At 43.6% G+C, this 17,043-nt stretch overlaps 1 protein-coding gene across 1 annotated transcript in view; it reads left to right on the top strand.

Annotated features, from left to right (window-relative positions):
- The window catches only part of LOC139541684 (lipoma-preferred partner homolog), a 513,132-nt gene extending 496,346 nt beyond the window's left edge, over positions 1-16,786 (top strand). The window contains exons 12-14 of the mRNA XM_071346617.1: positions 7,959-8,137; positions 9,471-9,591; positions 12,665-16,786. Coding sequence (XP_071202718.1) covers positions 7,959-8,137; positions 9,471-9,591; positions 12,665-12,793 — 429 coding nt within the window. The 3' untranslated portion in view covers positions 12,794-16,786. The remainder of the gene's footprint in view (positions 1-7,958; positions 8,138-9,470; positions 9,592-12,664) is intronic.
- Positions 16,787-17,043: the final 257 nt, after the last annotated feature.

Genomic DNA, 17,043 nt, shown 5'->3' on the forward strand with positions numbered 1-17,043 from the left:
AGAAATTAATAAGGAAATGATCTCAACAGAGAAAAATGTCCTCCTGTGTGCTACCTATATCCCCCCACTAGAATCCCCATACTTTAATGAAGACAGCTTCTCCATCCTGAATGAGGAAATCAATCATTTCCAGGCCCAGGGACATGTATTAGTCTGTGGCGACCTAAATGCCAGAACTGGACAAGAACCTGACACCCTCAGCACACAGGGGGACAAACACCTACCTGGAGGTGACAGCATTCCCTCCCCCATATGCCCACCTAGGCACAACTATGACAACATAACCAACAAAAACGGGTCACAACTCCTGCAGCTCTGTCGCATGCTGGGTATGTACACAGACAATGGTAGGTTTCGAGGGGACTCCTACGGTAGGTACACCTATAGCTCATCTCTTGGCAGTAGTACTGTAGATTACTTTATCTCTGACCTCAACCCAGAGTCTCTCAGAGCGTTCACAGTCAGCCCACTGACACCCCTATCAGACCACAGCAAAATCACAGTCTACTTGAACAGAGCAATACTCAATTACGAGGCATCGAAGTCAAACAAACTGTATACTATTAAGAGATGCTATAGATGGAAGGAATATAGTTTAGAAACCTACCAAACAACTATTGGCCAACAACAAATCCAATCCCTCCTAGACAACTTCCTGGACAATTTTTTTTATTGTAATAGTGAAGGTTTAAACTTAGCAGTAGGAAGCCTATTCTGTCGGTAACTAATCAAATTTGTCTCCACTTTTGTGGATTGTGGTGATCAGGCTTTGGTTTAAAATATTAATGTTGTAGAATATGCGTCAGCAGCAATCTCGGGAAATAATCGTCTGCATTATCATTAACAGCAGACTCCAATATTTAGCTTTTTTACCAAAATACCATATGACAGACCACGCATACCCTTATTGACAAACAAAACAAAACAAAAGTAAAGTATTTTCATGCTTTTGTTGATTTCAAAAAAGCTTTTGACTCAATTTGGCATGAGGGTCTGCTATACAAATTGATGGAAAGTGGTGTTGGGGGAAAAACATATGACATTATAAAATCCATGTACACAAACAACAAGTGTGCGGTTAAAATTGGCAGTAAACACACAGAATTCTTTCGTCAGAGCCGTGGGGTGAGACAGGGATACAGCTTAAGACCCACCCTCTTCAACATATATATCAACGAATAAGCGAGGGCACTAGAACAGTCTGCAGCACCAGGCCTCACCCTACTAGAATCTGAAGTCAAATGTCTACTGTTTGCTGAGGATCTGGTGCTTCTGTCACCAACCAAGGAGGGCCTACAGCAGCACCTATATCTTCTGCACAGATTCTGTCAGACCTGGGCCCTGCCAGACCTGGGCCCTGCCAGACCTGGGCCCTGCCAGACCTGGGCCCTGCCAGACCTGGGCCCTGCCAGACCTGGGCCCTGCCAGACCTGGGCCCTGCCAGACCTGGGCCCTGTCAGACCTGGGCCCTGCCAGACCTGGGCCCTGCCAGACCTGGGCCCTGCCAGACCTGGGCCCTGTCAGACCTGGGCCCTGCCAGACCTGGGCCCTGCCAGACCTGGGCCCTCACAGTAAATCTCAATAAAACAAAAATAATGGTGTTCCAAAAAAGGTCCAGTTGTCAGGACAACAAATGTAAATTCCATCTAGACACTGTTGCCCTAGAGCACACAAACAACTATACATACCTTGATCCTAAACATTAGCTCCACAGGTAACTTCCACAAAGCTGTGAACGAGCTGAGAGACAAGGCAAGAAGGGCCTACTATACCATGAAATTAGACATATCAATTAGGATCTGTCTGAAAATATTTCATTCAGTTATAAACTCAGCAATAAAAGAAATGTCCCTTTTTCAGGACCCTGTCTTTCAAAGATAATCCATAAAAATCCAAATAACTTCACATTTCTTCATTGTAAAGGGTTTAAACACTGTTTCCCATGCTTGTTCAATGAACCATAAACAAATAATGTACATGCACCTGTGGAACCGTCGTTAAGACACTAACAGCTTACAGACGGTAGGCAGTTAAGGTCAGAGTTCTGAAAACTTAAGACACTAAAGAGGACTTTCTACTGACTCTGAAAAACACCAAAAGAAAGATGCTCAGGGTCCCTGCTCATCTGCGTGAACGTGAGGGCTAGGGCCATTCCCCCCAGAAATGTCTGGGAACTTGCAGGTGCCTTGGTGGAAGAGTGGGGTAACATCTCACAGCAAGAAATGGCAAATCTGGTGCAGTTCATGAGGAGGAGATGCACTGCAGTACTTAATGCAGCTGGTGGCCACACCAGATACTGATTGTTACTTTTGATTTAGACCCCCCCTTTGTTCAGGGACACATTATTCCATTTCTGTTAGTCACATGTCTGTGGAACTTGTTCAGTTTATGTCTCAGTTGTTGAATCTTATGTTCATACAAATATTTACACATGTTAAGTTTGCTGAAAATAAACGCAGTTGACAGTGAGAGGACGTTCCTTTTTTTGCTGAGTTTAGAACCCATTGCCCTTTATGGTTGTGAGGTCTGGTGTCCAGTCACCGACCGAGAATTCACAAAATGGGACAAACACCAAATTGAGACTCTGCATGCAGAATTCTGCAAAAATGTAATCCGTGTAACACGTTAAACATCAAACAAACATCAAACAATGCATGCAGAGCAGAATTAGGCCAATATCCGCTAATTATCAAAATCCAGAAAAGAGCCGTTAAATTCTACAACCACCTAAAAGGAAGCGATTCCAAAACCTTCCATAACAAAGCCATCACCTATAGAGAGATTAACCTGGAGAAGAGTCCCCTAAGCAAGCTAGTCCTGGGGCTCTGTTCACAAACACAAACAGACCCCATAGAGCCCCAGGACAGCAACACAACTAGACCCAACCAAATCATAAGAAAACAAAAAGATAATTACTTGACACATTGGAAAGAATTAACAAAAAAACAGAGCAAACTAGAATGCTATTTGGCCCTAAACAGAGAGGACACAGTGGCAGAATACCTGACCACTGTGACTGACCCAAACTTAAGGAAAGCTTTGACTATGTACAGACTCAGTGAGCATAGCCTTGCTATTGAGAAAGGCCGCCGTAGGCAGACATGGCTCTCAAGAGAAGACAGGCTATGTGCACACTGCCCACAAAATGAGGTGGAAACTGAGCTGCACTTCCTAACCTCCTGCCCAATGTATGACCATATTAGAGAGACATATTTCCCTCAGATTACACAGATCCACAAAGAATTTGAAAACAAATCCAATTTTGATAAACTCCCATATCTACTGGGTGAAATACCACAGTGTTCCATCACAGCAGCAAGATTTGTGACCTGTTGCCACAAGAAAAGGGCAACCAGTGAAGAACAAACACCATTGTAAATACAACCCATATTTATGCTTATTTATTTTAACTTGTGTGCTTTAACCATTTGTACATTGTTACAACACTGTATATATATAATATAACATTTGTAATGTCTTTATTGTTTTGAAACTTCTGTATGTGTAATGTTTACTGTTAATTTGTATTGTTTATTTCACTTTTGTATAATATCTACCTCACTTGCTTTGGCAATGTTAACACATGTTTCCCATGCCAATAAAGCCCCTTGAATTGAATTGAATTGAATTGAGAAAGAGAGAGGTAGAGAGAGAGAGAGAGAGACAGAGAGAGAGAGAGATGCAGAGGGAGAGAGGTAGAGAGAGAGAGAGAAAGAGAGAGACAGAGACAGAGACAGAGGTAGAGAGAGAAAAATGCAGAGATCCAGAAAATGCCTGAGCACAGCACAGCCCCCTCCCCATCAGCCAATCACATGGCCCATCAGTCAGCTAATTGATGATATCTCCATCGTCTTCACTTCCCTTCCCTCCCCAGTCCCCTATAATTGCAGAGCTGTTTAGAGAGGTCAAATCATTATTTATGAAATATTGGAGTAACAAATGGCAGAGTAGATATTAAGGAGAGGGATGTCTGAGATCAGACAGAGTTGGACGGGTCTGCCATGTCCCCTGCGGGCCGCCTGCCCAGCAAGCCTTCCAGCCTGGAGGGGGAAAACCTGCAGTCATCACAAAGTGGATGTATTTACAGCTCCCTCTGACCCACTCACCAATCAGAGGGAGGAACGGCGGTCACTAGGCGGGTGAAAAACAACTGTGTTTGTGTTTGAGAATACACTGCTAATCAGAATCCCTCAGAGAGAGAGAGAGAGAGAGAGAGACATTCTATACCAGAACCACTCAAAGTAGAGACACATTCTATACCAGAACCACTCAACGTAGAGACATATTCTATACCAGAACCACTCAACGTAGAGACACATTCTAGACCAGAACCACTCAACGTAGAGACACATTCTATACCAGAACCACTCAACGTAGAGACATATTCTATACCAGAACCACTCAACGTAGAGACACATTCTAGACCAGAACCACTCAACGTAGAGACACATTCTAGACCAGAACCACTCAACGTAGAGACACATTCTAGACCAGAACCACTCAACGTAGAGACACATTCTATACCAGAACCACTCGACGTAGAGACACATTCTATACCAGAACCACTCGACGTAGAGACACATTCTATACCAGAACCACTCAACGTAGAGACACATTCTATACCAGAACCACTCAACGTAGAGACATATTCTAGACCAGAACCACTCAACGTAGAGACACATTCTAGACCAGAACCACTCGATGTAGAGACATATTCTAGACCAGAACCACTCAACGTAGAGACACATTCTAGACCAGAACCACTCAACGTAGAGACACATTCTAGACCAGAACCACTCGATGTAGAGACATATTCTAGACCAGAACCACTTTTAAGATTTTAATTTTTAATTTGTAAAAATGTCTAAAAACAATATAACACTTTTACATTATGGGGTGTTGTGTGTAGGCCAGTGACAAATTCTCAATTTAATTCATTTTAAATTCAGGCTGTTACACAACAAAATGTGGGATAAGTCAAGGGGTGTGAATACTTTCTGAAGGCCACTGTATTTGTCTATTCCTGCAACCAGTCACTGTTCAGCCCTGTTTACATGTATATCCTGCTACCAGTCACTATTCAGCCCTGTTTAAATGTATATCCTGCTACCAGTCACTATTCAGCCCTGTTTACCTGTATATCCTGCTACCAGTCACTATTCAGCCCTGTTTACATGTATATCCTGCTACCAGTCACTATTCAGCCCTGTTTACATGTATATCCTGCTACCAGTCACTGTTCAGCCCTGTTTACATGTGTATCCTGCTACCAGTCACTATTCAGCCCTGTTTACATGTGTATCCTGCTACCAGTCACTATTCAGCCCTGTTTACATGTATATCCTGCTACCAGTCACTATTCAGCCCTGTTTACCTGTATATCCTGCTACCAGTCACTATTCAGCCCTGTTTAAATGTTTATCCTGCTACCAGTCACTATTCAGCCCTGTTTACCTGTATATCCTGCTACCAGTCACTATTCAGCCCTGTTTACATGTATATCCTGCTACCAGTCACTATTCAGCCCTGTTTACATGTATATCCTGCTACCAGTCACTGTTCAGCCCTGTTTACATGTGTATCCTGCTACCAGTCACTATTCAGCCCTGTTTACATGTATATCCTGCTACCAGTCACTATTCAGCCCTGTTTACATGTATATCCTGCTACCAGTCACTGTTCAGCCCTGTTTACATGTGTATCCTGCTACCAGTCACTATTCAGCCCTGTTTACATGTGTATCCTGCTACCAGTCACTATTCAGCCCTGTTTACATGTATATCCTGCTACCAGTCACGTTTTATGTATAAACCCACCTCAACCACTCCAGAACCCCTGGACATTGAATAAGGTACTGACCTGTATATACAACCACTCCAGAACCCCTGGACATTGAATAAGGTACTGACCTGTATATACAACCACTCCAGAACCCCTGGACATTGAATAAGGTACTGACCTGTATATACAACCACTCCAGAACCCCTGGACATTGAATACGGTACTGACCTGTATATACAACCACTCCAGTACCCCTGGACATTGAATAAGGTACTGACCTGTATATACAACCACTCCAGTACCCCTGGACATTGAATAAGGTACTGACCTGTATATACAACCACTCCAGAACCCCTGGACATTGAATAAGGTTCTGGTACTGACCTGTATATACAACCACTCCAGAACCCCTGGACATTGAATAAGGTACTGACCTGTATATACAACCACTCCAGTACCCCTGCACATTGAATAAGGTACTGACCTGTATATACAACCACTCCAGTACCCCTGGACACTGAATAAGGTACTGACCTGTATATACAACCACTCCAGTACCCCTGGACACTGAATAAGGTACTGACCTGTATATACAACCACTCCAGAACCCCTGGACACTGAATAAGGTACTGACCTGTATATACAACCACTCCAGTACCCCTGGACATTGAATAAGGTACTGACCTGTATATACAACCACTCCAGTACCCCTGGACACTGAATAAGGTACTGACCTGTATATACAACCACTCCAGTACCCCTGGACACTGAATAAGGTACTGACATGAACCTGTTGTTGGTGAACATAGGTGACTCAGAGTCTGATATTACTCAACACTCGTGATGTCCTGTCTTATTAGTAATCACCTCTAGTCCCTTTATGTGTTGTTTGTCAGAGCCATCTCCAGGCCCCCTCTCTCTCTCTCTATCGTCACAGATACGGGTCATGAAGGAGCCTGACTTACAGATCTAACCCAGCTCCTATCACAGAGAAATAGAGGGAGAGAAAGACTGTCCCCCGAAACAGTCATGGAAGCAGTAAACAGTAAATACACGATTTGAACACAGCCAATCAGAGATCCTGATTCACAGCTAAGTCATAAGGGACATGTGTCACAATTGGCACTGATTGGTTGGCCTTATAGACCCCGGCCAAGGAGTCGTCCATTGTGGACGGGGAAACATGCGCCTCCTAACAACACACACACACAGCACTGATTACATTACCAAGGGTGGTTATGATATGTGTATTCCTGTATGTTGACCTTTGACCCGATCAAATACGACCAGCCTGATTCCAGTGTCCTCCATTACTCTGAAACAGGACTGGTGTCTGGCAACTGCCTTTCTTGTCTAATGATCTGTCATCGTTATTTTTTGCCCTATATAATAAACTATATAATAAACTATATAATAAACTATATAATAAACTATATAATAAACTATATAATAAACGATAATGCTGTTGACGTCTTGTTTTTTGGGTTAGCTGAAGCCCTCAATTGCTAGCTAGCTGGTTTGTTTTGAATATTTAGCTAGCAGGAATCTTAGCTAGTCAGTTCGAGTTGAAACATTATTGAAAGCAAGCTGGCAACACGCATCAAACGTGTCGTAAGGTTTACTTGATTATGAGCTAGCTAGCTAGTTGGCTAACACGTTGGGAGAGGCTATGTGTATAGCTAGTTACCTCAAAGTATCATAGCCTAGTATCATGGCAGCATAGCCTATCAAATAATGTAGCTAGCTAGCTATAAACAAAATGTAGCTACTCCTCAGCCCGCGGTGTATATATGTATAACAAATATGAATTTGTTCTTAACTAAATTTGCCTAGTTAAATAAAGGTTCAATCAAAAAAATAAAAATGGAAGCCCATTATTCACTCTTATTAGCCCAGTGAATTATTGTACCACATGTCCACATGGCAAGGGGGCGGACCACACCGTATTGCCTCTGAGCAATTGGCCATCATTGTCATAATGCTACATTGTCGGTTGTTTAAAAATAATAGCTTTTTTTTTTAAGTGAGGGCGCGAGACTTCAGTAATGACCTTCCGTTCCTCTCGTTTCTAGCAAGGGAACACATCTCCCTCGCTCCATTTACACATGTTCTCCAATGACAAAATCTCTTGAGTTTTCTGTTATCGAAAGAGACCCCCTGTTGTCTGTGTGTTTCAGAACACCCTGGAGTCCTGTAACATCTGCAGTAAACCCATCATGGAGCGTATCCTGCGGGCGACAGGGAAGGCCTACCACCCCCACTGCTTCACCTGTGTGGTGTGTCAACGCAGCCTGGACGGTATCCCCTTCACTGTGGACGCTGCCAACCACATCCACTGCATCGACGACTTCCACAAGTAAGGGGGCTGCCGCAAAACACACACTCACACACACACACACACACACACACCCAAGTATGTTCATTTCATTGGCTAATAAATGGCCTGTACATTAAGTTGTGAAGAGAAACAGAAGTTAAAAGGTCTGACCTCACGTTCAGAAAGTAAACGAGTCTTGTGAAGTAAAAAAAACCTGCTGGTTAATTCCTCATGACGAAGTTAACATAGCAGGGGTAGAAAGACGCCTGAGCAGAGTCCACACTTGTGTTTTTCAGGTGAAACAGAAGTTAGGTTGAAAATACTGTGTCCCTGAACACCAGAAACATTCACTTTCTACCAACGCCGCTAACGGTGTGACAAGCCTGACTTCAACAAAGCGGTCTTTGGTCGCGTTCCCCTGCTCAGACGTTGCACACATCAACCAATGGTTGCGTGCCACGTCATCATCTGTGTCATCAACTGACAGATTGCTATAACATATGATGGGGTTAACTGATATGTAAAATACTTATCCAGGCGCTGTAATATCTGGCGTCAGCAGAAGATTGCACCCTTTATTTCAACGAACAGATGAGGCTGTTTTCACCAACCCACCAACCAACTCACTTCCTGGTTCTGAGCCAATCACAAAGCCATCACCCACCTCACTTCCTGGTTCTGAGCCAATCACAAAGCCACCACCCACATCACTTCCGGGTTCTGAGCCAATCACAAAGCCACCACCCATCTCACTTTTCTGGTTCTGAGACAATCACCAAGCCACCTCACTTCTTGATTCTGATGTATGTCTTTAGTTCAGTCACCTGCAGTTAGAATATCACTAATTGATTACACAGTTTATTTGTATTCATATGTACATTCAAATGTTTTCTCTCCCCCTCCACTCTGTCTCTCTCCCCCTCCCCTCTGTCTCTCTCCCCCTCCCCTCTGTCTCTCTCTCCCCCTTACATCTCTCTCCTCTCTCTTTCCCCCTTACATCTCTCTCCCACTCTCCTCTGTCTCTCTTTCTCTCCTTCCTCTCTCCCCATCTTCACTATCTCTCTCCTCTCTCTCAATCTCCTCTGTTTCTCTTCCCCTCCTCTCTCTCTCCCCCTCCCCACTGTCCTCTCTCCCCATTACATCTCTCTCCCTCTCTCTCCTTCACTCTGTCTCTATCTCCCCCTCCCCTCTGTCTCTCTCCCTCTCCCCTCTGTCTCTCTCTCCTCTCTTTCTCTCCCCTTCCCCTCTCCTCTCTCTCTCTCCCCTCCCCTCTGTCTCTCTCTCATCCCTCTCCCCCCTCCCCTCTGTCTCTCTCTCCTCTCTCTCTTCCCCTTCCCTCTACTCCTCTGTCTTTCCCCTCCTCCCCCATTAGGAAGTTTGCCCCTCGTTGCTGTGTGTGTTCTGAGCCCATCATGCCAGCTCCAGGCCAGGAGGAGACTGTTCGTATCGTGGCCTTGGATCGAGACTTCCACGTGCAGTGTTACCGCTGTGAGGTGTGTATATACAGTGTTATCTCTGTGAGGTGTGTTTGTATTTTTCAATGTCAGTATGTCTATCCTCACCTCCATGTATAATGTATGATAGTCCTCACCTCCATGTATAATGAATGATAGTCCTCACCTCCATGTGTAATGAATGATAGTCCTCACCTCCATGTATAATGTATGATAGTCCTCACCTCCATGTATAATGAATGATAGTCCTCACCTCCACGTATAATGAATGATAGTCCTCACCTCCATGTATAATGTATGATAGTCCTCACCTCCATGTATAATGAGTGATAGTCCTCACCTCCATGTATAATGTATGATAGTCCTCACCTCCATGTATAATGTATGATAGTCCTCACCTCCATGTATAATGAATGATAGTCCTCACCTCCATGTATAATGTATGATAGTCCTCACCTCCATGTATAATGAATGATAGTCCTCACCTCCATGTATAATGAATGATAGTCCTCACCTCCATGTATAATGTATGATAGTCCTCACCTCCATGTATAATGAATGATAGTCCTCACCTCCATGTATAATGTATGATAGTCCTCACCTCCATGTATAATGAGTGATAGTCCTCACCTCCATGTATAATGTATGATAGTCCTCACCTCCATGTATAATGAATGATAGTCCTCACCTCCATGTATAATGTATGATAGTCCTCACCTCCATGTATAATGAATGATAGTCCTCACCTCCATGTATAATGAATGATAGTCCTCACCTCCATGTATAATGTATGATAGTCCTCACCTCCATGTATAATGAATGATAGTCCTCACCTCCATGTATAATGTATGATAGTCCTCACCTCCATGTATAATGAGTGATAGTCCTCACCTCCATGTATAATGTATGATAGTCCTCACCTCCATGTATATTGTATGATAGTCCTCACCTCCATGTATAATGTATGATAGTCCTCACCTCCATGTATAATGTATGATAGTCCTCACCTCCATGTATAATGAATGATAGTCCTCACCTCCATGTATAATGAATGATTGTCCTCACCTCCATGTATAATGTATGATAGTCCTCACCTCCATGTATAATGTATGATAGTCCTCACCTCCATGTATAATGTATGATAGTCCTCACCTCCATGTATAATGAATGATAGTCCTCACCTCCATGTATAATGTATGATAGTCCTCACCTCCATGTGTAATGAATGATAGTCCTCACCTCCATGTATAATGTATGATAGTCCTCACCTCCATGTGTAACGAATGATAGTCCTCACCTCCATGTGTGATGTATGATAGTCCTCACCTCCATGTATAATGAATGATAGTCCTCACCTCCATGTATAATGAATGATAGTCCTCACCTCCATGTATAATGAATGATAGTCCTCACCTCCATGTATAATGAATGATAGTCCTCACCTCCATGTATAATGTATGATAGTCCTCACCTCCATGTATAATGTATGATAGTCCTCACCTCCATGTATAATGAATGATAGTCCTCACCTCCATGTATAATGTATGATAGTCCTCACCTCCATGTATAATGAATGATAGTCCTCACCTCCATGTATAATGAATGATAGTCCTCACCTCCATGTATAATGAATGATAGTCCTCACCTCCATGTATAATGAATGATAGTCCTCACCTCCATGTATAATGAATGATAGTCCTCACCTCCATGTATAATGAATGATAGTCCTCACCTCCATGTATAATGAATGATAGTCCTCACCTCCATGTATAATGTATGATAGTCCTCACCTCCATGTATAATGAATGATAGTCCTCACCTCCATGTATAATGAGTGATAGTCCTCACCTCCATGTATAATGTATGATAGTCCTCACCTCCATGTATAATGAATGATAGTCCTCACCTCCATGTATAATGAGTGATAGTCCTCACCTCCATGTATAATGTATGATAGTCCTCACCTCCATGTATAATGAATGATAGTCCTCACCTCCATGTATAATGAATGATAGTCCTCACCTCCATGTATAATGTATGATAGTCCTCACCTCCATGTATAATGAATGATAGTCCTCACCTCCATGTATAATGAGTGATAGTCCTCACCTCCATGTATAATGTATGATAGTCCTCACCTCCATGTATAATGAATGATAGTCCTCACCTCCATGTATAATGAGTGATAGTCCTCACCTCCATGTATAATGAGTGATAGTCCTCACCTCCATGTATAATGTATGATAGTCCTCACCTCCATGTATAATGAATGATAGTCCTCACCTCCATGTATAATGAGTGATAGTCCTCACCTCCATGTATAATGTATGATAGTCCTCACCTCCATGTATAATGAATGATAGTCCTCACCTCCATGTATAATGAGTGATAGTCCTCACCTCCATGTATAATGTATGATAAAGCATTGAGGCGGGATCTATTTCCAGCCATCCACTCTGGTCACCTTTATGGTCTCCCCTCTGCTAGCTGAAAATAGCTTTGTTCCCTGTGTGCATCCTAGCCAAGCCATGCACACAGACTCACAAAACACTGATGTCTTTGTTCATGTGTATCAGGACTTCGTGTGTGTGTGTGCCTGTGTGTAGACTAGTATCCTTGTGTGTGAGATGCGCAGGTGTGTGTAACCATATCATGTGTGTGTGTGTGTGTGTGTGTGTGTGTGTGTGTGTGTGTGTGTGTGTGTGTGTGTGTGTGTGTGTGTGTGTGTGTGTGTGTGTGTGTGTGTGTGTGTGTGTGTGTGTGTGTGTGTGTGTGTGTGTGTGTGTGTGTGTGTGTGTGTGTGTGTGTGTGTGTGTGTGTGTGTGTGTGTGTGTGTGTGTGTGTGTGTATGTGTCTGTGTCTGTGTCTCTGTGTGTGTTTCTGTGACTGTGTGGCTGTGACTGTGTGTGTGTGTGTGTTTGTGTGTGTGTGTGTGTGTGTGTTTCTGTGTGTGTGTGTGTGTGTGTGTGTGTGTGTGTGTGTGTGTGTGTGTGTGTGTGTGTGTGTGTGTGTGTGTGTGTGTGTGTGTGTGTGTGTGTGTGTGTGTGTGTGTGTGTGTGTGTGTGTGTGTGTGTGTGTGTGTGTGTCTGCGTGTCTCTCTCTCTCTCTTCAGGACTGTGGCTCTCTGCTCTCTGAAGGGGACAACCAGGGCTGTTACCCTCTGGACGGCCACGTTCTCTGTAAGAGCTGTAACACCAGCCGTATCCAGGACCTGACCTTCAAATCCACCACTGACCTCTGAACCCCAGATACCCTGCTGTTCTCGCTAGCTGCTCCCCTAGCCCTGCCTACTGCCTGGCTGGCTGACTTCAGCACACACACACACACACACACACACACACACACACATATATATATATATATATAGAGGCACACACACATAAAGAGGCATACACACATACGTATACACACACTAAGCCAGCTTCTCTCTTGCACACACACCTATGAACATTATAAAAAATATGAATATTATGAAATTGCTAAACAAGGGGATAAACAACGATGTGATGTCCCTGAAATGATGACGATCTCGGTACAAGCAGCACTGAAGAGGTGGCCTGATGTCTCATCCTTACAACTGTATCGTCATCATGTATAAACCTCTAAAATGTACATGTTTCCCTTGTAGTCATTTAGCGGCAGACGCTGTTATTCAGAGAGACGTAGAGTCCAGATAAACCTCTAGTATCCATGGCCTCGGCGTTTTGCCTTGTTGCCTTGTTGCCTTGTTGCCTTGTTGCCTTGTTGCCTTGTTGCCTTGTTGCGTTCTTGCCTGTTGCCTTGTGCCTTGTTGCCTTGTTGCCTTGTTGCCTTGGGCCTTGTTGCCTTGTTGCCTTGTTGCCTTGTTGCCTTGTTGCCTTGGGCCTTGTTGCCTTGGGCCTTGTTGCCTTGGGCCTTGTTGCCTTGTTGCCTTGGGCCTTGTAGTTGATGGAGTCTAGCTAGACTGGCGGGGTCAGTCTGTCTCAGGACTTGGCATCTCATGTTGTCACCTACAGGTATACGTCAGCGGCGGTAGGCCTACGTCAAGAAGACCAAGTCGGTCATTCCGATGTGCTCCTGATGACTGTTCTGTTCCCCCTTGGATGTGGCCCAAATTGTTCCCTGTTCCCTATAGAGGTCATAACGGACCGATAGGGCTCTGATGCACATGTATTTCACTACATAAGGAATAGAGTGTTGTTTGGGAATGACTGACTGCCTCTGGTCTGTTTCAACACAGTGTTTAAACCTCGAGTTGATGTCTGTGCCCCCAGCCAAAATCAAATTAACATAATAAACAAAATCTGTCTGTTTAAGAAAGACATATGTTTATTTTATTTTTGGGGGGGGGGTTGCATGCGTCTCAATCCACCACATCTGCCGATGTCACGCATCCGTGGTGAAAGGTGGCAGAGATACAGTAGAGTCTCTCAGACCGGGAGACATCTGTAGCGTCCCAACGGTTTGGCGTGCAAACCAATAGGACCTTTTTAAGGAAAGATGAGAGTCTCACGAACACGATGGTGTTCTCCGATTGGCTCTACGACCCACACCAGCTTCACGGGACTCGTCCGATATACCAACGTCTGCCTTTAGCATCCCAACAGTTTGTTTTGCTGTATGAATCTGTTATTCAAATCGGTTTTTATGGGCTAATAGCAGTAAGAACAAATTCAATATTTCATAAAATAATTGTTAGTTATGATTTTTTTTAATATATATTTTTAGAGTCGTCCTAAATTTAAAATAACCTAATGATTTTTTTTCACCTTTATTTAACCAGGTAGGCAAATTGAGAACACGTTCTCATTTACAATTGTGACCTGGCAATTGATCATTGGTAATGATCATTGGTATGACCATCTTAAAACAATTCTATATGACCATCTTAAAACAATTCCATATGACCATCTTAAAACAATTCCATATGACCATCTTAAAACAATTCCATATGTTAGAATAGAAGAAGCCCAAGCCCCGGGCCCTTAGACCTTAAGGGGTTTAATTAAAGAGACCCAACACATTGACGTCGAAATTGGACGTCTATCCATGTCCTGATGACATTGGGAAACGCTTTCAAAACCGGCGACTAGGTGCAACAGTGAGCGGTATTACCAGCAAGGCTTGGGTTTTGAGGCGTTGTGGAAAGAGGTGCTGGATAGGCGTAATCCCATATCAGCCAATGGTTGGTTTGTTTTGGAAGGGAGGAGGGATTTAACCCTGTCCCAAACCTTAACCCTGTCCCAAACCTTAATCCTATCCCAAACCTTAACACTATCCCAAACCTTAACCCTATCCCAAACCTTAACCCTATCCCAAACCTTAACCCTATCCCAAACCTTAACCCTATCCGAAACCTTAATCCTATCCCAAACCTTAATCCTATCCCAAACCTTAACCCTATCCCAAACCTTAACCCTATCCCAAACCTTAACCTTAACCCTATCCCAAACCTTAACCCTATCCCAAACCTTAATCCTTTCCCAAACCTTAACCCTATCCCAAACCTACCCTATCCCAAACCTTAACCCTATCCCAAACCTTAACCCTATCCCAAACCTTAACCCTATCCCAAACCTTAACCCTATCCCAAACCTTAACCCTATCCCAAACCTTAACCCTATCCCAAACCTTAACCCTATCCCAAACCTTAACCCTATCCCAAACCTTAATCCTATCCCAAACCTTAACCCTATCCCAAACCTTAACCCTATCCCAAACCTTAACCCTATCCCAAACCTTAACCCTATCCCAAACCTTAATCCTATCCCAAACCTTAACCCTGTCCCAAACCTTAACCCTATCCCAAACCTTAACCCTATCCCAAACCTTAACCCTATCCCAAACCTTAACCCTATCCCAAACCTTAACCCTATCCCAAACCTTAACCCTATCCCAAACCTTAACCCTATCCCAAACCTTAACCCTATCCCAAACCTTAACCCTATCCCAAACCTTAACCCTATCCCAAACCTTAACCCTGTCCCAAACCTTAACCCTATCCCAAACCTTAACCCTATCCCAAACCTTAACCCTATCCCAAACCTTAACCCTGTCCCAAATCTTAACCCTATCCCAAACCTTAACCCTATCCCAAACCTTAACCCAATACCTTAAACTATTTGGAAAAAGTGGTTCAACTTAATGTTTTAACCCTATCCCAAACCTTAACCCTGTCCCAAACCTTAACCTTTTACCTTAATCATTCGGAATGAGTGACTAAACTTAACCCTTAACTTTGAAAATGTACGTTTGGAGCAACTCTGAAATGTGTAATATGGAGGACGTGGATAAATGTCTAATTCTGCAGTGAGACCGTGAGAGCTTGTTGGGAGAAGAGACTGACTGACTGATGGCCTGCCTGACTGACTGTCTGACTGACGGCCTGCCTGTCTGACTGACTGTCTGACTGACTGCCTGCCTGCCTGACTGACTGACTCTGTCTGACTGACTCTGTCTGACTGACTGACTGACTGACTGTCTGTCTGACTGACTGACTGACGGCCTGCCTGCCTGACTGACTGACTGACTCTGTCTGACTGACTCTGTCTGACTGACTGACTAACTGACTGACTGGCTGTCTGACTGACTGTCTGATGGCCTGCCTGTCTGACTGACTGTCTGACTGACTGACTGACTGCCTGCCTGACTGACTGTCTGACGGCCTGCCTGCCGGCCTGCCTGCCTGCCTGACTGTCTGACTGTTCAGTAGTGCCAAACCTGTTATATTTAGCCTGACTGACAGTCTGTTTGTGCGATCATGCCAGCTAGTTGTCACTCATTGTCGTGCCAAATAAGGACAGCAATGGAATAGGAAATAACACCAACAGATCTGGGACCAGGCTAGATGAGGCTAGATGAGATACAGATCTGGGACCAGGCTAGATGAGGCTAGATGAGATACAGATCTGGGACCAGGCTAGATGAGGCTAGATGAGATACAGATCTGGGACCAGGCTAGATGAGGCTAGATGAGATACAGATCTGGGACCAGGCTATGTTCGGTGGGATTTCAACACAGACAGAGAGCAAGCCTCACAGCAATTAGCTTCTAATTAGCAGAATTAGTATAGAAACGTTTTAAAATGCAAGTCAATATAAGAAAATATATCTCGCAGATTTACTTGGTATATTCACAGTGCCTTCAGAAAGTGTTCACACCCCTTGACTTTCTCCAAAATTGTGTTTAAAAATGAAGTGGAATTATGTTTTTTTTTTTTATGTTTACAAATTAATAAAAAATTAAAAGCTGAAATGTCTTGACTCAATAAGTATTCAATGGCTAGTTTAAATACATTTGCTTAACAAGTCACATAATGAGTTGCATTGATTCACTCTGTGTGCAATAATACTGTTTAATATGATTTTTGAATGACTACCTCATCTCTGTAACCCCCACATACAATTATCTGTAAGGCATAGCTGTGGGAAGTAGTTACAGGCCTATAAAAGGTCCACTGCAATACTTTTGTGAAAAACATTTTTTTTTAAACAGTACATACAGTACCAGTC

The sequence above is a fragment of the Salvelinus alpinus genome, chromosome 16 (genome assembly GCF_045679555.1).
Source record: "Salvelinus alpinus chromosome 16, SLU_Salpinus.1, whole genome shotgun sequence".
NCBI lineage: Eukaryota > Metazoa > Chordata > Actinopteri > Salmoniformes > Salmonidae > Salvelinus > Salvelinus alpinus.